A 24,913-nucleotide genomic window follows, 5' to 3' on the forward strand; every position below is an offset into this window, starting at 1 on the left:
TTGAGAGATATGGAATATATATTTTTACACGACAGAATTTATTTTATTAAAAATATTCATTTAATAACATCATCTGAAATTGTGCCATAAACATAATAGGCACTTAACTTTTTAAAAAAACATTGAATTCTATGGAATTTTAAAGTGAGAAGGGACCTTGTAGATCATCCATCTAATTCAATAATGATCTCCACTAGAGCCCTGCTTTAATGTCTTCTCATGGCATGAAGCCTGCCCTAGGTTCTTCAAGGGTTCTCAAGGGATGTATCAAAGTGGACAGGCTGTGAATGTGAGACTAGCTATGAATTATGTCTGATGTTCATGAATCAAGCATAGATTAGTAGTTTGGAGAGGCTTATCACCACCACCACCATGGAGGATGATGAATGTTTTGACCATAACAGATTCTTAAAAAGCATCTACTAAGTTATAGTTTATGATATCATCTGTCAGTGGAAGGAATGGTTAAACCAATGAAATTAGAGATTCTTGAAAAAATGAAGTATTTAAAATGAAACCTTCCCCATTTCCTCACATATATGTATAGTACAGAGTTTCCTAAAAGTCTCAGTGTAGTTTTAAGGCATTAAAGCTATATAAATATGAACGCATATGCACGCGCGCACACACACACACGTAGATTTTATTTTAAATACTTCATGTGTCATCTGAATCTGTGATGTCATAACTCCCATAGTGGAAACTCCTTCTAATAATACCAGATTGTCAACTTGTCCATAACCTATAGTTCTAAGAGAGCTAAGGGGACAGTTAAGATTACCTACTGGTAATCCTGTGTATCCAGCCGGCAGATACACAGGATCAGTAATGCCAAGCTGCCCTTTTCAGGTGTTTATTCTGTCTTCTCTTTCTCTTTCCCTTTCTGTCTCTCTCTCTCTCTCTTCCCATAAAGTAGGTCCTTAATAGATGTTTGTTCAACTCAATCATGTTTAATAACAAAACTTAAACTAATAATAGCTTTACTGAAGAGAATAAGGCTACTAAATCAGCAACTGAGATTCATGGGAAAGTTTTAATGAAAAACTTTTTTAAAAAATGTGGGCAATCAACAATTATGGAGAAAAGCAAAGAAAGAAACAGTGGTACAGTCTGAGACTACTGATTGCTTTGAAAATTATACTATTATATATAATGTTTAATCAATATGAAATCTTTTACTCTCACCATGAATGGCATATAAGATAAATTTTAAGGACTTACTGTTTAGATTCATCGTCATCTCCTTCCTCATCTTCTAAATGTGCCACATGTCCCCTAAAGAGATTAGAAAAATAAAATGGCTGAAAGGACTTTACTTACCAACTTAAAATATGATAAACAGATAAAGGGATCTTAATACACAGTGAAAAAAATACCAGTTTGAATACTTAGTAAATACTTAGCTTAGAAAAAACTTGATTTTGTTGGTTTTGTTTTTTACAAAGAGGCAAATTGAAATTATTACGGACAAAGATAAGTGTATAAAATTTTTAAAAATAGTACAGATGAAAATTACCTCTGATGTAATTCTTCTTCAACAGACTTCAAAAGACTCCTTTGAAAATCAAAACAAAAACATTCAGTAAACATATACAAGCAGAAGATAAAACAACTTAGACTTTTATCATTTGAGATATACAAAAACAGCACCATTTATATCTTTAAACAGTTTCAAGAATATATGAAAAAAGCTAGATGCATTTCTTTCTCCTCTTTAAGCACTAAAACAACATTTAGTGATGGATTACCATTAATTTTGCCTACCAACTTAAAATATGATAAATAGATAAAGGGATCTTAATACACAGTGAAAAAAATACCAGTTTAAAGAGAAGACTATAGAAAGTCACATTTAAGAATGACAAAAAAAAATTCAGGCTTATCTTCAGGGATTTTTAAGATTGATAACTGAGAAAACAAGAGTTCACCTAATATTTTCTCTTTCTCAAAATAAAGAATATAACATTTTTCAAAAATCATGCTCCCAGACAATCCTACAAAATGAAACATGTCGGACCTCTCTGCAAAAGCATGCATGCATGTGATGTGAATACATGAATGTAGCAGCACTTTGCTTTCACAGAAGACAAAGTTACTTACCTGTAGAAACTGTTCTCCAGGGGTGTACTGGCAAACAAATTTACACTTTGGGGAGTTTGAGCCTGAATTAGACCAAATGGAAGGATACTACATTTAGGCCCATTTCAAAGATTTTTTATTGCCAGGAGAGGAACAGGAATACTAAAGCCTTCCAAAGACCACTTAATTCTTATCGCAAAATCCTCTACTGCAAGGATTCTTAACCTAGAGTCCTTGAACTTATTAAAAAAAACTTTTTTATAACTTTATTTCATTATAGTTTTACTTTGTAATCCTATATATTTTATTTTATGCATTTAAAAACATTATTCTGAGAAGACTCCATTGGATTCACCTGACTGCCAAAGGGGTCCAGGATACAAAAAGTAAAGTACTCATGCGACAGTGAAATGAGTAAATAACCATGTCTTCTATAATAACTCAAATATGCTTCCTAAAATTGAAGGGATAGAGATTAATAAGAATTTATTTCCTGATTTACCATAAAATAAAAGTTATGGTTAACACAATGTGTTTTCTCTAAGGTTAAATAAGCTCCTACTAGATGCTGAGCACCGGGGACAGAAAGGAAGCAGTCTCAGCCCTTATGGAATTCACATTTTATCAAGAAACAACATGTTCACATAAAAGCAAAAAAATATATACTGAAAACAGATACAAGGCATTTTTTTTTTTGGTGGAAAGAAAAAGGCCAATCAGAAAAGGCTTTTGACGTCAAGATGGAGCTTTAGCTGAGCTTTGAAAGGAACTAGGGAGAAGTCAAGGAAGTGAAGGTGAAGAAGGAGTGCATTCCAAGCATCTGTGAACGTGTGGAAATGGGAGAATGCAGTGTCCTATGAGAGGAAGAATAAGAAAGGGCGATACTGCTGTAACTTTGAGTGTGTGGAGCCTAAATGTAAAATAGAGCTGCAAAGAGAGGCTGGCGACCAAGGTTGCGAGACATACTTTAGTGACCTTATGCTTCATATGTTTAGTCAACTCCCTCAGAACTGTTAAAAATAAGATGTTTAATGACAGAGTTCAAGAAGTATAAAAAGGACAGGATGGGATGTTTAAGGACAGGATCTCAGGTAGAAGGAACCTGTAAGATCATATATTCCAATTTTCTTTTACAGATGAGTAAACCAAAGTAGCAGTTAACTAACATTTTCAATAGGTAATGTGTAATCACCTTCAAATATCAGGTGAGATAGATAAACTTCTGAGTTTCAAGCCCTAGTTATTTCTACTTTGTAAGAGAACACATCGAAGCCCTGAAAGTAAGCTGATTTTCCTAATTCACAAAGCTCTTCAATACTATAGCTAGTACAAGGTGTTTCTGATTAGCTTAGTATCCATGAGGGAGCATTTAAAGTACTTTTCTAGATTAAATATTAGGTCACTGAAAATGCAAAGAAGCTATGATAGTGTCAGTATGGGTCATCTCCAGTCTGGAAATTCCCCCCTTCAAGTACAAAGCAACTCAGCTAAGACACAGGGAGTTGACCAATACACATAAAGTTAAGTGATGTGTGCAGGTTTACTGTTATTGAAGCATAGAAAGTGGTATTTGAACCTGTCTTCCTGATTTAAAGTCAAGGACCTGACATCTATAAATAGAACAAAAACTTGCTTTAGGGACGTTAATATTTTCTTACTTATGTATATAACAGAATTTCAGGCAAGAGCTAATTAGTAGTGGATAGAGGAGGATTTTTATCCTAGAATCTTAAAATATTAACAAGGGAAATAAAAAATACAGGTTTAAATTTTTTCAGTAAATAGTTAGAATTGTTGCCAATGTTTCAAGACTGAGGGGGGGAGGGGGGGAAAGAAAGAGAGAGAGAGAGAGAGAGAGAGAGAGAGAGAGAGAGAGAGAGAGAGAGAGAGAGAGAGAGGTGTTATGAGTACTATAATCTTCTCTCCTATTGCTAGACCTCTGAGAATAGGAAAAAAGGGATTAATAAAGTTACTAGAAATCCCATAAATGTCATTTTTAAAAAGTTAAGGCTTGGACACCTTTTCTTCACCAGGCTGTGGAAGTCATGAATTCCTGATTCCATTAACTCCTTGAAAGCAAGGGTTGTCTTTTATCTTTCTTTGTAACCTTAGCACTTAACACAATGCCTGGCACACGGCAAGTGCTTAATAACTGCTTGTTGACTGAATGACTAATTAAAAAAAAGTGTATGATGTGAGAGAGTGACCCATTGTCAAGATTAATAAACTATTTGCCGGCATATTCCATATTCTGTGAGCATGAGAAATAACAGGATAGTAGAACTAAGCAGGCAATATTTGATTCTTTCCAAACATTATTAATTTTCACTTATTTTAGACATATTTTGCCTACCAAGATTTTATTTGGAAAGCTCTGATTCTGGAATTTTGGAAAAAAGTAAAACATGAAAGTAATTAAATACTTATAATCCCTTAAAGCATCAAAGTACATTAAAGCACTTATTTTATCTAGACTTAATTGGGTAGTCCATTTAATTCAAAACTCAGGAACCTGAGAAACAAGGCTCACAAATTTAAAAGAAGTAAAATTAAGCAAGTAAGGAGAGAACCTGGTCCTGATGACTGGAAATTGGCACCCAAGAGTACCAGTTCTTTGAAACTAGGTAAATGTACCTTAACCCTAACTCAGTGTCAAAATAACCTCACTCCCTGCAATCACCAAAGAGGACTTCAGGTTAATTTTGTTTTCAATAACAGAAAAGACTTTAAATGATTAATCATCAGATTTAATAATTTATCTTTTTTCCTTTTCTTATACACACACACACATTTTATGTGGGGCTTGGCTCTTAAAAGCAATACTTTAGCAAAACTTAAGTTAAGTGGCCAAAGGAAGTTAATTCTATCCACTACGAGATAAAATACCAAATATGATATGCATGGAGAGAACAGTATCATCACTTCTAAGAAGTTAAGAGCACTTCTGCTTTCTTTGGGAAAAACAGAAACAAAAATAACTACACTGTAGTTCTAATTAGGTACTTCCTGCCTGTTTCAGAATAGGCAGAAACCCACAAGTGGAAATCTGTCTGCCTGAATACCTATGGAAAGAACAGGAAATACTTCTGAGTTTTAAAACACTGCCCAGTCACAAGAACAAAGCAGACACAAGTAAATACAATAAAGAGGAGTGCTACATCCATGCTCATGTCACATGTATGGAATATACCTGTACACAAAACATAGCCAAAAGGCACAACTTTTGGCCAACCTACCTTGCCAGTGAATCGTTATATAGAGTACAATTCCTTAAGCAGTGATCCAATTAATCAAAAAATGAAGGTTGTGAAAATTATTAACAATTTTTTGCCTAGTCAAAATAAATTACACTATAAATAATTTTAATTATCACAATCAAAAAGTGGAAAGTCACCTTTCTTAATTAAAGGCAACAGGTCATTTGTTGATCCTGCATTTTTCTATTCTTCTGTAAGGTTTTATTATACTTTGTAAATTATTTATTAAAACAGAAAAAGTGAATTAAACAATTTTGTAAAACTATTTGCCCTCAATTGATGTTTATGTTACGATTTGCTCAAAAGGGCAATCTCAAGTTTAGACCAAGCCATATGATACCCAGAAATTTTTGGGTTTTATATATAATACTAGATATGACTGTTCTAGCTGCCAACAAGATAAAAACAACTAGAAATAATAACTGCATCTAATTTTCATATAGCGGATTTTTTACATATTTGGTAATATAAGAAATATATTTATAGAATAATTTTGCATATTTAATACAAATTATGTTTAAATTAAAGTTAATTAAGTAACCAGCTAGATTAAAAGGATTAAAGTTAGTGTTCCAGAAAACTGATGTCTATATTGGGAGAGATGACAAGTCTGACATAATTAAGTGATCTTCAATCAAGGCATGATTTTTAATATTTATAGAGGCCAATAAAACTATTAGTATTCAGAAGCTATTTTCCAACTGTCTGTTTTCAAACACAGAAATGGGGAAATGATGCATAATATTAAATCTAAGCCCTAGATTTTTTTAAATTTTAAATTATTTTGAGTATTAATATAAACTAAAGATTGCTTGAACATGTTGACAACTGAGATCTTAACTATTTAAATGTGATTCACTTTCATGAAAGATGAATATTTGTAATTTATGAATTATACAACTAGAGAAATATAGTTTGTGGCATACAATTTGAGTCAGAAGTTTTAACAGTTATTGAAGAACAAAATCAAATGAGCTAAAAACACATTTATATTTGAAAAACATAATATACTTGAATATATTAACTATTTCTTTTAGAGAAGATCTTTTAAAAGGCTAGATGGGAGTATTTTTTGTTGCTTTCCAGCAGCTAATACAAGTTAGAAAACAATGAATCAAAGTACATACCTGATATGTTTGTGAATAAGTATAAGAATAAAAAAATTTATATAGAAGTTTAAGGTTTGAAAAGCACTTTCTTAGGCTGGCCCTGTGGGGTAGACAGTCCAAGTATTATAATCCCTATTTTACTGAGGAGGAAACAGAAGTTCAGAGAGGCGCTTGTCTTGGCATCACAAAGGTATTAAGTTTCAGAATTGGGAATCAAACCTTGGTCTTTTATTTCTAATTCCATGGTTTCCCTCTCTACTACTGTATGCTGCACAAAAAACCTTAAAATGATGTTGGCTTCTGGAAATTAAAGGAACAAAAGTAACGCAATGATTACAAAATGCTCTTCAAGTTGTTTCAAGATACCACTTATAAGAAGACATTTTAAAAGAGAAAATGTTCTAGGACAGAAATGGAAAAACGTACACATACAAACAACACAGATTTGACTCATAAAAAAACTTTTAGAGGGTAACTTAAATGGGATTTTTGTTAAAGATTCTGAAATAGACTAAACATACAGAAACCATTTTACTAATTCTTTGAGGGGGTAAATCAAATATAAGTATGAATTAAAATATGCACACTATCTCTAAAAAGGGCACTAAGTAAAGAACATAATGAAAACATCAAGAATTAATGGAATCCATTAAAAGAATGAAGTCAATTAGGTTTAAAAAATATTTTCAAAGCTGTATTACTGATGATCTTTAGTATTCATACAGATTTTGGGTCCTCATTTTCTAGAGTTTAGTATAACAATATTTTTTGATTGACACAAAAGAGATATAAACAACAATTTGATACTCATGCTCCTTTGTGGTTTGAAATTTGGAATACTGTAGAATCTGTCCAAGGCGGTTATTATTAGATGAAATGGAATTTTACCATCACATTTTTTATCTCTGACCTGTCTTCAAATTACAATGTCCCAATAAAATTCTAGTCTTTAGGTTAAGTCAAGTTATATGGTTCAGTTACTCATGGAATAAAAACATATTATAGCCTGAAGACTAATGGAAATAAGAATTGTCACTTATATTTAGTTTAAAATGGAGTTTTGTATTTCACTTTATAATAGTGAGGGGCTGGTCATTTTGTGAAGTACCCTTTTCTAAAAATATTGAACTGATCCACCTATGTACAAAAAATTGTCATTATTATTATTAATAATATAAATCTTAACACTTAAAAACACTCTATTACAGAATAATTACAACTTTGGTCCGATTATAATAGTAAAGATAATTTAAATAATTCTCAATTTTGCATTAATAAAAACTTTACTTACTTATTTCCACCTAAAAAATAACTGCTCTGGTGTCCTTGTCCATATTCTAGTTGAAGATCCTAATTTTACAAAGTAAAATACTTGGTAAGATGAAAAAGCCATGTTAAAACCAGAACTCAGTTATACATTATACCGAAAGAATAAAATTATAGATAAAAAGAAATCTATATTGCTTATGTTTTGAAAGTTGCAATATATTTAAAGACCTATAATAAAAGAACTAAGAATTTGTAGTTATAAATATTTTAAACTTATTTCTAAAAGTGCTTAGACTACATAAACAATTGCCATTTTAATATAATTCATGTCTAAACCTGATCATTAAAACAACTACAAATGAAATTATTTTAAAAATTGCATTTAAGACCAAGTTACAATTAACTAGGTATTATGACAAAGCACAATAATGATGGACCGCTTTGGTTTGGTTTGGTAGATAAAACAAAACATAGATGTGTTTTTCTATCACCTTCTGCTTTATTTTCCCTGGGTTAAAAAAAAGAAAAGAAGGGGCAGCCAGGTGGCGCAGCGGATGGAGCATGGCCCTGAAATCAGGAGGACCTGAATTCAAATCTGGCCTCAGACTGAACACTTGACACTTACTCGCTGTGTGACCCTGGGCAAGTCACTAACCCCAATTGCCCAAAAACAAACAAACAAACAAAAAATAAATAAAAGAAAAGAGAAGAAATAAGCTGCATCTTTGAAACAAATCTGTAAGATTATACAAGACCAAAGCCTGTAAAAGGCTTAGTTTTTCAATGTTTTATAGGAGTAAACTAATATTTTAATGGGCAAATCATTAGAAATTACAACTGAATACTAAAACTTGCTTTTCAATTTAAAACATTCCATAATTTAAAATCAGAAGTATACTGACATCTATTATTAAGCTAAATATATAGTACAGACATCCTATTAGTGCTCAAAAGATTTATGCCTGGCATTAGTGATACTGAAAATATCAGTACAAGCCACCTTGGCTACACCTTTGCGGATTATAGGTATCAGAGCTGTGGAAGAGTGAAAATCAAACAATTCAAACCCAAGCATTTGGTTAGGAACTAAAATGGTTTTTATGACCATGGAGGGCATGTCAAAAGATGCCTTCTCCCACCGATGAGCCTATAGCCCTTATTTACACTGTATTTCAAAAAGTGTTATAGAGCTAAATATTTAACATTTTATTTTCCTAGTATAATTTGCATTTATGGTGTTTTTTTTAAATGAATTTATAGTTCTTTTTCAAGGTGGCATTAACTGTTGTCTATATTAGTTTTCCTGTTCTATAAATTTTGCATCTTTGGCCTAGCAGGATACATAAATACAATTCTCTACCACAAACACTGTAAGTTCAGAGATATAAGCTAGGATAATTTATTTTTACATTTCACAGAAGTGAAAAATCTCTATAAAATCTGCTTTCTGAAATCTGTCAAAAAGTTTTCAGTGAAACTGAAAACGCATATACTGCTTTAGACAAAGCTTAAATCTGCTTCCTTTTCTTTTTCTTGCAGCCAGGGTGAGTGGAGTATCTACTATACATAATAATGTAATTTATTACCAGAGACAATAAGAAAATAAAATACTCTATAGTTAAAAAGTTATATATGTATATATCTATATATATCTATATCTATATATCTATATACATATGAAATTCTAATGAAAAATAAAGCCATTTTACTTATTATGATATTTCTTAAAAGGATAAAATCAAAATGTTATCCCAGTGCTTGCAAACAATAAAAAAAGAATTCAAATTGCATGTGGTATTCAAAATTCTTCATGTTAACTTTTCCTTAGCTCTTTACCTTTTTGGTACTATTTATTTTTAGTTATTGTAACTTTCTTTAAAAAACACATTTTTATATTAGTATTATTACCATGAGAAGTCCTAATGACTATGGATACAATTCTAACCCCAGATATTTTTTCCTAAACTTAGAGATAATCTATCTTAGATAAACTTAGAGATAACACCTATCTACCAGAATAATGTGAATGACAAAAATGGCAAAATTCCCTAAGGATGTTCATCTTTAGCTCAGCTAGTTACGCTAACTCCAAGACTGTAGTCTTTTCACATATGACAGAAGTGGACAAAAACTATACAGAATAAAGCAATAATTTCGATTGCATAAGCACCAAGCAAGTCAATTTTATTAAGAACTGTGGTAGGATCACCTGATTACATTAATAACAAAAATTTGTTGGCAGCGAAAAAATAATAATTACCAAATGAGGTTAGAGATCTTCTAGGAAAGGAGGAAAAAAGTAGACTTGAAATCACGTAAGTGGAATTTTATAAGTAATTCAGCAAAATTTGGAATGAGTGGAAAGAAGCATATGTAAGCAAACAGATTTTTATGGGTGGTTACAAAGGCAAGTTTAGATAAAGAGAGATCTACAAAATGGGCCAAACATTAAAAGTAAGCTAAATATGAAATGTTCACATATTAACAATCATTTACTTTACCACTTCATTTAGACAGCACTTCACACAGTAAAGAAAAAATAAACATGACAGAGACATGTGAAACTATGGTACAAAAGCCCATGATGGTGATAATACTATATTCAACATAATCTTAAGATTTTTTTAAAGTATTTTTTAGATAAAGAATTTGAAAAGAACAGTGGAATATTTATTTGGAGTAAAATGAAAAAAATAAAATAACCTTTATTGCTACCTTGAAGTTCTTCAAGATAATAACAATTCATTTAAAAAATATTTCAAGGATTTGTAATCTCATTGGTACAGATATCTCCTCCATAATGCACAGTACAAACCTTGTGCCTAAGTTGACAGGCTTTCTGAGTTTCTGTGGCTGAAAAAAAACCTAACTACTTGGTAGAGTACCTTCTAATGACATGTGGGCCAGGACAGATGGACAAAAATAATCTGGTAGTGGTAATCAGATAACAACTTGCTAATCAATGACTATTTTTGGCTTCATAAAGAGTAAAGATAAATTAGTAAACATGGGGACAGGAAGATGTTGTTGGCCTACAATTTACCTAACCCTAGGAATCGAAGTCCAAGATGACCCATTTAAAAGGGACAGAAAGTCATAGCTTAAATGGTTCATTTGAAAAATAACTTCCAAAATTTGGAAGACCTAAAGAAAAGTGAGGTAGTTAATAAAAAAAGAATTGGGAGAGAAAAGAAAGATATTTGAAATGGAACAACAGAAACAGAAAGGATGAGTTCTATCAAGGTAGCTATACAATGGTAGAAATCTTCCAAAATGAAGTCTACACATAGTAAGATAAAATGTCTAAAAATATGAAACAAATATTTTAGCAAAAACACTCCAATAATAAAGGAAAGCAATAGGCTAAAAATGTTTTACTATAATATTTGAGAAAAGTAGGGTTTGAATAAGGATGTCTTCAGGATAGTCAAAGAAATGCTAAACATTGAATTTGACAGAAAAAAAGTCATAAGATTTGTTGTAGAAGGCTAATTAAGTAAAAAAAAAACTTGAATCACAAGACTATCAGAAGTGAACCTAATGATTGAATTACATCACAGTGAAACGTTGATTTTTAACAATGTCAGAAAATAGTGTGAAGCAAAAGACGAATTGACCAAGTATTATTAGACTACTAGAGTGTGGTGAGGATTTTTTATTTACACTTTTAAAAAGGAAATTTGGCAGTCTAAAAGTTTCATAACATGTAAAATTTCAGAACATTCTGTGAAATTCCAAAACTAGTTTTGTCTTAATAAGTAGGCAAACAAGATTGATTACCTTACATTAATTTTATAACAACTTATTCTAAATCATACTATACTTAAATTTGGCATTCTTCAATGATTTATGAGAATAAACTTTCATATACCATGTTTTTTATGTGGAAGGCATTCAATATTGATTAACTGTATTATAACACTAGGTAAACGTCAAAAGATAAACTTAGGAAAAGGTAGTACCGGTAGGGGTGACATGCAACATATCTTTTCTATTTCATGATGGATAAAAGGACTCTGGCAGGTTGCTTTCTTTCCTAATTTCTGAAAATAATGTGAAGTATAAGTACTAACTGTTCTTTAAAAATTTAACAGAATTCTAAAAAACTGTAAAAGGTTGAGAGAATTCTGATTTTTTCTTCAGTAGTTCCTTTAGAGGGATATCTATTCGCTTTTCTGAGATTGAGTTATTTAAGATCTCTATCTGGTCTTCTGAGAGTTTGAGTATTTTATATTTTTGAAATAATCCTATTTTTGCGTTCTCAGATCTGTTAGCATGTAAGTGTGCATAAATAATATGCACAGTAACCACAACAATGTAAATGGAAAAAAGCTATGCATTAATAAATCAAAAGTACATGTAACAAAATCATAGAGATGAAGTGGGATGTGAATGAGGAAAGATATGAGAAGACACCTCCAATCCACTCCTCCATGGAGGTGGAAAGTCCACAGGTGTACCCACTGCACATGCTTTCGGACTCTTTCAATGTATTGACTAGTTGTGCTAATTTTTTATCTTAGCTCTCTACAGTTTCCTAACCTCAAGAGAATGAGTTTGGATTAGATAATCTTTACTACCCTTTCCATTCTGAAATTCTATGAAATGACTACAATTTGACAAGATGCCACCCCAGCTTCTCTGGCCCACCCTCATCTTTCTTTCTGACTCCTATAGTGCTGGTCGTCTGTATCACACACTTTGGCACTTGACTCTATCTTGTGCTGTAATATGTTTCAGTTCTGTTTCCCCCACAAGACTCCAAAGGTCAAAGAGCTATGCCATAGATTTCCTTACAGTGTCTAGCACAGTTGAAGCATGCATAAAGTACTCAATAAATACTTGTCGAACTGAACTGAATTCATGAAAATTATATTTTAGGTCCAAGAGACATGTATAAAGCACCCAAAGACGGGACCTTGGAATAAGACACATAATTTTTTTACAGGTGGGTTAAGGACAGAGGGAGAAGACTTTAAATTTAGTTTGATATCTGTTACCTTATCCAGTCACATTCAACTTCTAATAATCTCCTTTAAATGTTCAGATGTTCTTACTACCAATGGCTTCAGTGATGACAAGTGTAGGATAATATAAAGTGTTGGTGTAAGAAAACTGAGCATGGCCCAATAATTCTTCTTTTAAAAAAATCATCCATAGTGATTAAGTTTTTAAAAAATATTGTTCTTTTTAGTATGTGGAAAACACTCTGCATTAAAACAGTAAAGAGACATCCAAAAGGAAAATATATGAGTGTTGCCAAATTAACTTTTGTGTTTGAGTACAAACAATAAATGTTAAGGTAAATACTGAGTCATCATAAAAACAATAACAATTTATCCAGAGAAAAATTATATCTGGATCAGTAAAAATTATTACTCCTTAATATATGGTAGTTTGCTAATGCTAAACAAAATAAACTACTAAAAATAATTAACATGATGCAACCAGACAAAATGTTAAGTGCTTTGTAAAGAAAATAAATATAAGACAAAACCAATGCTGACAAAGAAAATCAGAAGATGAGAAATACCAGATTAGATCTTGCAGTGTAGTATATTTCTTCTGAACTGTCCAAAAAATCGTCACTGTCGGGCTGTTTAGCAGACAGAGACCAAGAAACCCAAGTTATTTACACTCAGAACAAAAGCCACAAATACACAAAGGGAAATTTTCACAAGTGGGATAAGTCCTGCCAACATAATTTTGTTAAGGCAAATGCAAAGTTATATTATATTAAAGAGCTTCAGAAAAAGCATCTACAATAAACTTTGCATGAAAATATTAAAATTTTAGTTTAGGGTTTGAATACACACAATGACAACTTAAGGAGGTAGGAAGAAGCAAAATGAACAAAAGCTGCCTTAACAAAACACAATTAGCATTTGTCAATTTCATTTCAATTTTCTCGATATTTCCCACCTCTACTTATACTTCCTAGCTATCATAAATGAATTTTCCTTTACTCTTCTGTGGATTATGTACTGAATTGGACAATTTCCACAAGAAAGCTAAAGATTCCCTCTGCTGGTGTAAAAAAACTGACCAAGTACGTTTAAATATTAATAAGAAATTTGCCTCCTCAGTCTTTATTCCTTGATACTCATATTCCTGTCACTACTCTATAACAAGGTAAAAAATTAACTAGATTTAAGATAGATTTACAAGTTGGATATAAAAAGCTTTATTGGAGGTAGTGATTTTGTCAAGGAAGTATAATTTTAAAAAGTAAGTTTCAACTCCCTCCTTAATATAACACAAATGATCTGAATTATTTTAAGTAATTTCCCTTTTAAGAATGTGTCTAACATTACTAAATATCTTAGGAAAACTTGAACGAAGGGCAGATTCTTTTTTTTTTTTCTGACCCTGTGATTTCATCTCTATAGGGAACTACTATTGAAAAAACTCTTCAAAAAACAGCAACTGGCCTGCAATTAACAGTTGCATTTAAAAACAGTGACTTGGAGGCACTGAGGTTAAGTGACTAGCTCATGGTCACACAGCCAGTGCATCTGGGCAGAGATGAGAAAACAGGTCATTCAGTTTAGTTTACTTTAAGAACTGAGTTAAATTTAGCACTCTGATCATATTCTGTACTACACTAAAGTTTTGTAAATTGACCTCTGTGCTTAAAGACATTATTTAGTTTGAAAATGAAATCTTTACTGGGACAACATTCTAATTTAAACCCTTGGGAAGTTAATACCTTACTGTACACAAGAAAATCCAGCCACAAAAACTGAAACATATAAACAGCGGAAAAAAAGGGTCAACTTAAAAAAAAGTTTAAACAAAGAATATTAAAATTACCATTAAAGTTATTCCACTAGTTTATTAGTGATGTGTGAGTCCAGATGACCTATAATAATTGATAATCAATCTTATTAACAAATTTGACAATTTTTGAAACTGCTTACCTTACACTTCCCAAATGCTTTAATAAATATTACCAACACTTTTTTTTGGGGGGGGGCAACATTGGTATATCACAAAGATTAAACAAAATATATACATCATCAGAGTTAACAATCACAGCTTATATTACTTACCAGCTCATGATGTGGCTCCGTCTCCTTTCTTAAGGGCGGATCAAATTTTACTTGCCCAACTATCAAAAAGAAAAAAAAGTTTGTTAAAAAAAATTCTTAAGAGTAATTGCATTGAAATGTTACTCAGTGACAAAAAATGCTAAATTTCTAATGCTGTGCTACTGGCCTAACAGTAAAAAAGTAAGAAGTTTCTTATAAAGGAGGAGAAGAGAGACACAGAAAGGAAGGGGGTGGGAGATATTAAACTTAACTGGCATTTCTTTAGATCTTACAAATTTCCTTTCCAGTACTGACAATTTTTTAAAATAACGGATAATGAAAGGACTCTTTAAAACCAGGACCTCATTTGCTGCTTTGTTCAGTCTTACTATTAGCCATCCAGTCAACATAATCACCTCAGGTAGGGCAAAGTGCAGTCGGACAGCGTTCCACTATTCAATTCAATTCAACCAACATTTAAGTGCCTAAGAAATATAAGGCACTGGGGATCCAAAGACAATCACAAAATAATCATGGCCCCTAAGGAGTTTACATTCCATTGATGAGATACAGCACATATAGAAAGTACATCCAGTACATACAGAGTAATTTCAAAAGGGAGTAGTGCATACTGGAAAGAAAACCAGCTCTGGAGTCTGAGGACATGGATTCAAATCCCACTTTCAATTATTATGACAGGAGTAGTACCGTTCAGCCACTAAAGTTCATGTCTGACCATGTCACCTCCACTCAATAAAGTCCAGTGGCTCCTTATCGCCTCTGGGAGCAAACACAAAGTGCTCTGTTTGACATTCAAGGCCCTTCATAAGTTAGCCCCCTCCAATCCTTCCATTCTTCTTCCACCTTACTCCTTGACACACGTATAGTGACACTGGCCTCCTGGATGTTACACGAACACACTTGATCCTTTGCATTTTCTCTAGTGTCACCTGTGCCTGGAATGCTCTCCATCCTCATCTCTGCCTACTGATTCCTTTGGCTTCCTTTAAGTCCCAACTAAAATTTCACCTTCTACTAGAAACCTTCCACAACTTAAATCTGGTATATTCTGTCTTTAAATTATTTCCTACTTATCCTTGCTTTGTATGCTTGTTTGCATGAGTTCCCTGCCTTTTGCCTTTTTGTGTATTCCTAGTGCTTAGCACAGTATCTGGCACACAGGTTGGGAGGGAAAAATGAGTTGTTTTGGATATACTGAATTAGAGATATTGATAGGGGGGCAGCTAGGCGGTGCAGTGAATAGAGCACCAGCCCTGGAGTCAGGAGGACCTGAGCTCAAATCCGTCCTCAGACCAAACACTTGACACTTACTAGCTGTGTGACCCTAAGCAAGTCACTTAACCCCAATTGCCTTTAAAAAAAAAAAGAGAGATTGATAGGATACTAAATTTGAAGTGTTGAATTTTCAAGTTCATGATGTGCAATGGAACCCAGAAAAAAATAGTGGAGAAACAGTGGAAATACATATTTAAATATACAAATCTATGAGTCATCTACATAGAGATGATAATTAAATTCATGGGAACTGATGAATTCATGAAGAAAGAACGTTGTGAGAAACAAATGAGGTAACACATTTTAAGTGCTTTGCAAACCTTAGAACACTATTTAAACATAGATATTACTTTCACTGTTCTACAGATAAGAGGGTGCTGAAAGATGGTGGTACTACTAACGTGAACAGGAAGTCAGGAAGAAAAGTAGATTTTAGGGAAAAGAGAATGAATTTAGTTTTGAACATGTTAACTATGAGTTGCTTGTTTGACAATCTGATGGAGAGATTTGTATTAAGTAACATAACTGAATGTTGTAATACTCCTTTAAAACATTTAAGATATTGGGGAAAAAGTGGGGACAGAAGCATAAAACTTCAGAGTCAAGACAAAATTAAAAAAAAACATTAAACAAAACATTTCATTAAGACCCCATTGTTTGCAAGGCAGAATTAAGACACTAGGTATCTGGGAGGGGAAAAACAAAGTCCTTTCTTTCATGCTCCTCCGATACAATGTTCAGGGATCTTTCTAAGGATCTTTTCCTGCTAAGGACACAAAAAAACTATCCTTCTGTAATTAAGTACTTGTTCAGAGACACTATTACCAAAAAAATTTATCACCATGAAGCCAACTAGGTAATGAGTTTACTGAGCTTGTCTGAATCTAGGAAGGTTGGTTCTCGTAAGACAGACATTCTCTTCCCCTTCTATACTATTTCACTTGGTAATTTCATGACCTCTCATGGATTTAGTTATTATTTCTTTGTTGATGACTCTCAAACCCACCTATCCTGCCCTAATTTCTCTGCTGATTTTCCATCTCACATCTCCAATGGCCTTTTAGACATCTTGAACCAGAGTTCCAGGAGACATCTTAAACTAAACATGTCCAAAACCAAACTCATTCTCTTTCCCCCAAACCCTCCCCACTTCTTACCTTCCCTATTATTGCAGAGGGCAATACCATTTTCCTAAGCCCTCTGGCCTGGAACCTAGGTATTAACCCCAACTCCTAATAAGCTCTCACCCTCCATACCTAATCCTTTGATTTCATCTTTGCAATATATCTCTATGTTACCTTCTCTCCTCTGACACTGCCACCACTCTGGTACGGATGCTCATCATCTCATGCCTGGACTACTGCAATAGCCTGCTAGTGGATCTGCCTGCCTCAAGTCTCTCCGTTTCAATCTAGTCTCCATTCAGTCACCAAAATGATTTTCCTAACGTGTAGGTCCAATCTCGTCATGCCCCAAATCAATAAACTTTAGTGGCTCCCTATCACCTCCAGGATCAAATATAAAATCCTGTTTGACATTAAAAGCCTTTTATAAACTAGCCCCCTCCTCCTTTTCCAGTCCTTTTATACCTTATTCCAACAAATACTCTTCTATCAAGGGCAATGGTCTCCCTGCTGTATCACCAGCAAGACACTTCATCTTGGGGCCCCAAGCATTTTCTCTGGCTGTCTCCCATACCTGCAATGTTCTCCTTCCTCACATCTGCCTAGGGGTTTCCCTAAAATCCTTTCTTCCACAGGAAACCTTCCCAAACCCCTCTTAATTCTATTGCCTTCCCTCTTTCAGTTATTTCCTATTTACACTACATATAGCCTGTTTGTACATACCTGTTTGCTTGTTGCCTCCTCCCATTAGACCATGAGCTCCTTAAGGGCAGGGACCATCTTTTTGCCTCTTTTTTCCATCCCCAGCCTATAGCACAGTGCCTGGCACATCACAGATGCTTAATAAATGTCTACTGACTAGTTGACTGTAGCTCATCCTGTATCTTTCCTACTTTGTGGTAGACTTCTCCCTTTCTCTATTCTACTCTGTAGAAAGGCATCCATGACACAGTGGAACCTGTTTCAGGGTTGGAAAGACCTTGATGTGAGTCCCACCAATGATACATACTGGCTGTATGATCCTGGGCAACTATTTAAGACTTAATGTTTCAGAACAGTTGCTAATATACATTGATAGAAGTAGTTTACTCACCAGGGAATTATACATAACATAAAACATGTATACTCTGTACTGACACATTATATAATAAAGAAATAACTCTTTTCAAAAGATCTCTAGCCAAAGTTAGGGGAAAACATTAAGGGTTATTCAAAGTGAAGAAGCAAATGTACAGTTAAATGAACTTATGACAAGAACAAGAAAACAATAAAACTCATTTCTAAGTAAGAAAAAGAAAACAGGCTTTGTTGAGAAAAAGTTTCCACTTTTTGGAAGTGGCCAGCCTTTGCTTTTCCTTTTGCTATGACACGAAAGCCAACCAGATCTGATGCTGTTCAGTTTTTATTTCTTTCCCTTTTTTAAGCTGAGAGGGATAGCACTGTGGGGGAGAAAAGACAATGGCCAGAAAGACCAATAACTTCAGTTGCTTACTTTCCAATATTGCCCACAGTTGGTACAGGAACTATTGTGAAAACATTTATTATGATGGGTCATACGTATGTGTAAGAGAGAAGCAGGCTAAGTGACTAGGAGAGATAGAAAGTTTAGAAAAGCTACACAGTCTCTGCCGTTAAGAAATTTAGAAGAGGGATAAAACAAAAATGTAGATATGGTAACTTTAATACATGTTATGAGATCAATAATCAGGTGGTTACAAAACAGATTGTTACAGTGAGATATAAAGAGACCAGAAAATTGTTAATAGAAGGCAGAAAAGACATCATAGGAGGGGAGCCTCTGAGAAGCCTCAATTAAAGAAATGGCATGTGAGATTTTAATTAGGCTTTGAGTGATGCATAAAAAGTCAACAGGAAGAGTGGGAGGGAGGCCATCTTGGAAAGGGGAGATCAAAGGCAAGTATAGGAAAAGGTTTATAAGTTATATATTAGGGGGGAGGTAGAGAGTGGTCTAACCAACGCGGATTTTAGCAAGACTTGGCAAATGACTGGATTTGAGGCTAAGGTGAGAAAGATTGTAGATGACTGAGCTTGTGAGTATTTTCCTCATGTTTTCCTTTCAGTTTCTTTCAAAACTGAACTCAAATATCATTTTCTCTATGAGGCTTTCCATTATTGTCTCAATTGTCAGTGCCTTTCCACTCCTTTCCCCATCATCTTCTATTTATGGTATGTGCATGTGCACATGTAAGAGCTCCTTGAAGGTAGTCTCTGTATCATAATGACCTAAAAAAAGTATCTAGCACATAGAAGGGCTTAATAAATACTTACTTATTAACTAAACCTGGATGACTGGAAGAACACTATTGTTACTCAACAGAAATAGGTATTTGGAGGAAGGTCTGGCTTAGGGGAAAAGATAGCAAGGCATTTACTTTTAGACACGTCTGCATGGAGACAGACAGACTGAGATGCCTAAGGAATACCTAGTTAGAGTTGTCCAATAGCCAACTGTTAATGAGGAATGGTAACTTAAGAAAGAGAAACAGCTGTTTACACAGATGTGGAAGTCATCTGCAAATATAATTGAATCTATGGGAGTTGATGAGATCACCAAAAGTATTGGTACAAAGAAAGGGCCACGGACATGCCTTACAGGATACCAGGTTAAGGTGTAGGACCTAGATTATAACCCAGCAAATTATACTGAGAAAGAATGATCAAATAGGTAGGAGATTCAGGAGAAAGAAGTGTCCAGCAAGAGGTCATCTATAGTGCCAAACACTATAAAAAGTTCAAGAAGGATGGGGATTAAGAGGTCCTTAGATTTAGTAATTAAATGATTTATTGATAAGTATAAGGAATCATTTTCAGACGAATGACAGAGTTGAAAGACTACAAGGCATCGAGAAGTAGGAAAAACAGGCAACAGTGAATTTTTTTTCTTAGAGCTTGGCTTTAAAAGGGAATAGAGATATAAGATGATAGCTTGAGTCAAGTGAAGATTTTTAGAGAATTGGAGAGTTCTAGATCTGTTTGAAGGAAGTGGGGGAAAAGACTGTAGAAATGGAAAGATTAAAGACAAAGGATAATTGAAGGGGCAAACTACCCAGGGAAGAGATAAAGGAAGGGAATGGATCAGGGGCACAAGAAGAGAAGATGGTCTAGGTGAGCATGGTCTTTTCTTTTTCCAAGACTGGACCAAAGGAAGAAATAAGGGAATGATGCCGAGTGGTTTCAAGGTATGGGAGAAGAAGTTCATGATGGATTGCATTTATTTTCTTGATGACACAGGTGGTAAGGTCCTCTGTTGAGAAGAGGTAGAAGGTGGTACAGGAGGCTTGAGAAAAGAAAAGGTATGGAATGGCTGCTATGTGCAGAGTGACAGTTAAGTAGGGAAGAATGAAAGGATTTCTGGGTTCATTTCGGATCAGATTAACATAAATTTTTAGTAGATGGCGCTATCATAGTTGTGTGACTTCCTCTAGCTGTACTGAGTACCTGTATGGTACATACAATACTCAAAGAGCTGTATGGAGGCATAAGGCAGGGAGACAGAGGATGATGGCAACACAGATTTGGCAAGATAAAACCATTAGTAGGACAAGGGAACAATAGGATAGTGTAGAGCTGAATTTGTTAAGGTTGTTAAGATTGTGAAAGGAGGAAAAGTAAGGCAGGAGTAGGAATGATAGATTAGGATGGGATGAAAGGGTAAAGTGACTAGAAGCTGGGGTGAGGAAAAATAACAGGGTAGGAATAAGGCATGGGGAGAGATAGGTGATTGGTAGGTCATGGTCAGACATTGGAATATCAATTCAAGATCATGGAGTGCTTGTGGATAATGGTGAAATCAAGTGTAACTGTGTAACTGAAGGCAGGATATGATAATGTAGGAGGTTAATGAACTAAGAGTCCAGGATGCTCAAGAGAACTTCAATGTGCATGTTGATGGGTCCAAGCAAAAAGGCAGCAGTTGGAGCAAAAAAGACTGTGAGTCAGTTGCTAAATTTCTTGAGAAAGGAAAAGAGAGGACGCTTAATGATGGTGGCCAAGGTGAATGTCTTAATCCAAAGTATAAAGGTCACAAAGGTGCATACGACATTTGAGAAGATAGGCAGAAATGCTGTATTTTCTGAGGACAGCCAGCATTCTATGAGTGAAAGAGGATGGAAGCACTGTCAGAGCAAGAGGTCTAAGAAGAAGGGATCATAAAAGCATTGTTGAATTTTTCAAAGGCCACCCAGCCCACTCTATGCTTCTGGTTCAAAGCTAGTTCCAGCTCACCATACCCAGAGAAGTTATCTATGAGCTTTTGGTCTAACTCTATATTATAGTCTGGACAAGAGGCAATTTTCATTCCTTTGGGTTTTCCTGGACGACTGGTTAGGCTGAACTCTTTTGAGTGACAATGTATCCCACTAGGCAGCTCTGCATTGTTTCAAGGTTTGAAGCAATCAGCAGCACAATGTTGCCAACAAGCAACAGCACCTGTAGAACCCCATCTTCTACAGCAAAGGTTCTTAACCAATTTTGTTTCATAAATCCCTTTGGCAATTTGGTGAAAGTTAGGGACCCTTTCTCAGAATGCTTATAAATGCATGAAAGAAAATACTTAGGATTACAAGTGAAATCAATTTTACTGAAATAGTTATCAAAACATTAAAAAGATAAGTTCATAGAACCCAGGATCACTTCTTTATAGTTTTTTGGAGGTAATGGTGTTCCATGTCTCAATACCATATAGCAATGCCAGCAAACTATTAGTACTGAAAAGATAGGCCTTTGCTTTTGTCATATGCCTGAGATCAGATCAAAGAGCTTTGCAATTTCATAAAAGCAATTAAGCCCACTCCTTTCTTACTATTCAACTACTATGAGCTTAACTTATTGCTGACCTATGCTGTCTGGCCACCATCATTCAGCATCCTCTCTTTTCCTTTCTCAAGAAATTTATACATATTGCTCGACAAGCACTGCAGAATTTCCATCTAAAGGCAGACTGAAGACAAACTCCTTTGAACAAAGAATTTGCAATATTCTGGGACTTGATGTAATCAATACAATCCCACCAGAAATCTCCAGCATCCTAGAGGAACTCATCAACTAGAAGAAATCCCTCTTTGACCTGGGTCCTGTGCTGATAGCTCCCAGTGCAGAATGGAATACTTTTGGCAGGCATGAATTTCCCTGTCCCGTGCTTCACCTAATGTTTATTTTCAGAGAGCAATTGACTAGAGTTGTTTTCATTACATCTTGAATGAAAGGGAGATGACTTTTTCTCAGTTCTACACTTAAGTCAACAAGAATGATAGTGTAATTTGATTTTCAGCTTCTTATCAAGTATTTCAAAGAATTTCTCTACCACTTTATCCTAAGTAGCTAATGTTGTATAGGCTGCAATCATTTTCACGGTGATCTCTTTGCAAATGCTTATCATTCATATTGCAATGCACAATGACCAAATATCTCATGAAATAATGGTTCTTGTTGCTTCTGGACAACAAAACCTATTCTGCCATCTCCTTTCCTTGTCTCTCCAAGGAGAATTTGTGAGTCATCCTTCTAGCATGGTAAAGCCTGCTGGATCTTAAATTCTCCTGGAATAGATTTTAAGAACTCCATGATGTGATAATAGATTAGGACATTAAGACTATCTGTTTTATATATATATATATATGTATATATATATATATATGTATATATATATGCAATACTAACTTAATGCTCTTCAGCAAAAAGCACAAAATTTAAAGTATAGCAAGGAAACAATGACCCAGGAAAAAATATGTTTTCTACCAAGGGCATAACTACAACATCTTTTAAAAGGATTAGACTAGCCCAAAATCTATGACCAATCAACACTTACTGAACAACTACTATGTGCCAAGGGCTGTGCTAAGTGTTGGGCTCCTGTGAACTATGTTAGATCTGAAAAGGCAATGTGAACTTGGTCCCATAACCCCTCAGGGCTCTAAACAACTCTTTTGGACACCAAGCTGCCTTCCTACCTTGGTAGCTCCACAGATCCAGCACTTGAAGGGATCTCAAGTCATCTGATCTAAATCCCTCATTGTACTGAGGAGAAAGTTGAGGCCCACGAAGGTGAAATGACTGGTCTTAAGGCAACACAGGTTAAGTGGCAGAATCAGTATTTATATTCAGGTCCTGTGATTTCCAGCTCAGTGCTACCTGTATGGCAAGCTCTACTGTTAAGAATACAGGTTGAGGGGCAGCTAGATGGCGCAGCAGATACAGCACTGGCCCTGGACTCTGGAGGACCTGAGTTCAAATCCAGCCTCAGAAGTAGCTATGTGGCCCTGGGCAAGTCACTTAACCCTGCTGCCTAGCCAAAAAAAAAAAGTACAGGTTGAATTGTACAATGACTAACTTTGACAGACTTAGCTCTTCTCAGTAAAGCGAGGATCTAAGACAACTCCAAAAGATTCGTGATGGAAAATGCTATCCATATCCAGAAAAAGAACTATGGAGTCTGAATGCAGATTGAAGGATTACTATTTGCTCTCTTTTTTTGGTTTTGTTTCTTCTTTCTTGTGGCTCCTCCTATTGGTTCTAATTCTTCTTTACAACATGACTAATGTGAAAATGTTTAATATGAATGTATTTGTGGAGACTGTATCAGATTACATGCAGTCTTGGGGACAGGGAAGGTGAAGGAGAGGGGAAAATTTAGAACTCAAAATGTTATGGAAGTGAATATTGAAAACTAATGATAAATAAATTTTTTAAAAAGTACAGGTTGAGAAACAAGGATATTTGTTTTTAAAATTCAATTCTGTCTCTAATTTATCAGGAAATCTCTAAATCTTTTCATGTCTCAGTTTTCTAACAAATAGGGACAATAATAGTCATAGGATTATTAGAACTAAATGGAATGAGGAAATGCTTTGAAAAGTTAATAGTTCAGCTAGTCAATCAACATTTATGAAACACCTACTATGTGCTAGATTAAATTTTGGGGATACAAAGGCAAAAGACAATCCCTGCTCTCAAGCAGCTCAGACTAATTAGGGGTGGGAATAGGGGAACAGCAGGAATAAGCAATTTTTAAGTGCCTACCCTGTGCTAAACACTTCACACAAATATTATTTTATTTGAGATAATGACAGAGACAACATGCAAACAACTCTGTACAAAGAAACTCTATGCTAGATAAATAGCAAATAATCAACAAGGAGATGGTGCTAGCACTCTAAGGGACCTGGAAAGACTTCCTGTAGAAGGTGAGATTTAGCTGCGAAGCCAGGAAGCAGAAATGAGGCAGGAGAAAATTTCAGACATGAGGACAGTCAGAGAAAATGCCCGAAGTTAAAAGATAGAATGCCTTGTGCAAGGAACAGTGAAGAGGTAGCTGGCATCACTGGGTCGCAGGGCAAATGGGGGTGTAAGTTTAAGAAGACTGGAAAGGTAGAGGGGAATCAAATGATGAAGTGCTTTGAACACCAGAGGATTTTATATCTGATCCTGGGAGTGATAGAGAGTCACTGCACTTTCCTGAGGAGAGAGGTGACACGGTCAGATCTGAGCTTTAGGAATGCCACTTTTGAGTGGAAAAGAGATTGGTGCAGAGAGAGACTTGAGGCAGATAGATCCCCTAGTGGGCTATTGCAATAGTGCAGGTCTGAGGTGATGGGAGTTTCACCTTGGTGTCAGAGAAAAAAAGGTATATTTGAGAGATGTTACAAAAGGAAACAGACCTTGGGAATAGATTAGACACAGAGGCAGGGGGGAGGGAAGTCTATGCAAATAAAAAGTACAACAACAACAAT

The 24,913-nt window shown here is 34.7% G+C and overlaps 1 protein-coding gene across 5 annotated transcripts in view; it reads right to left on the bottom strand.

Moving 5' to 3' along the window:
• MAP4K3 (mitogen-activated protein kinase kinase kinase kinase 3) overlaps positions 1-24,913 on the bottom strand; it is a 195,992-nt gene that overhangs the window by 59,581 nt on the left and 111,498 nt on the right. For 2 of the 5 annotated variants that reach the window (XM_020976955.2, XM_020976959.2), the window contains 6 exons: positions 14,767-14,825; positions 13,248-13,310; positions 7,737-7,795; positions 5,316-5,348; positions 1,517-1,555; positions 1,222-1,275 (listed from right to left, as the gene is read on the bottom strand). In XM_020976955.2, the coding sequence (XP_020832614.1) occupies positions 1,222-1,275; positions 1,517-1,555; positions 5,316-5,348; positions 7,737-7,795; positions 13,248-13,310; positions 14,767-14,825 (307 nt within the window). The remainder of the gene's footprint in view (positions 1-1,221; positions 1,276-1,516; positions 1,556-5,315; positions 5,349-7,736; positions 7,796-13,247; positions 13,311-14,766; positions 14,826-24,913) is intronic. The other 3 variants (XM_020976957.2, XM_020976956.2, XM_020976958.2) reach the window with 3 other exon arrangements.

The sequence above is a fragment of the Phascolarctos cinereus genome, unplaced genomic scaffold (genome assembly GCF_003287225.1).
Source record: "Phascolarctos cinereus isolate Bilbo 61053 unplaced genomic scaffold, phaCin_HiC Scaffold_2;HRSCAF=192, whole genome shotgun sequence".
Taxonomy (NCBI): Eukaryota; Metazoa; Chordata; class Mammalia; order Diprotodontia; family Phascolarctidae; genus Phascolarctos; species Phascolarctos cinereus.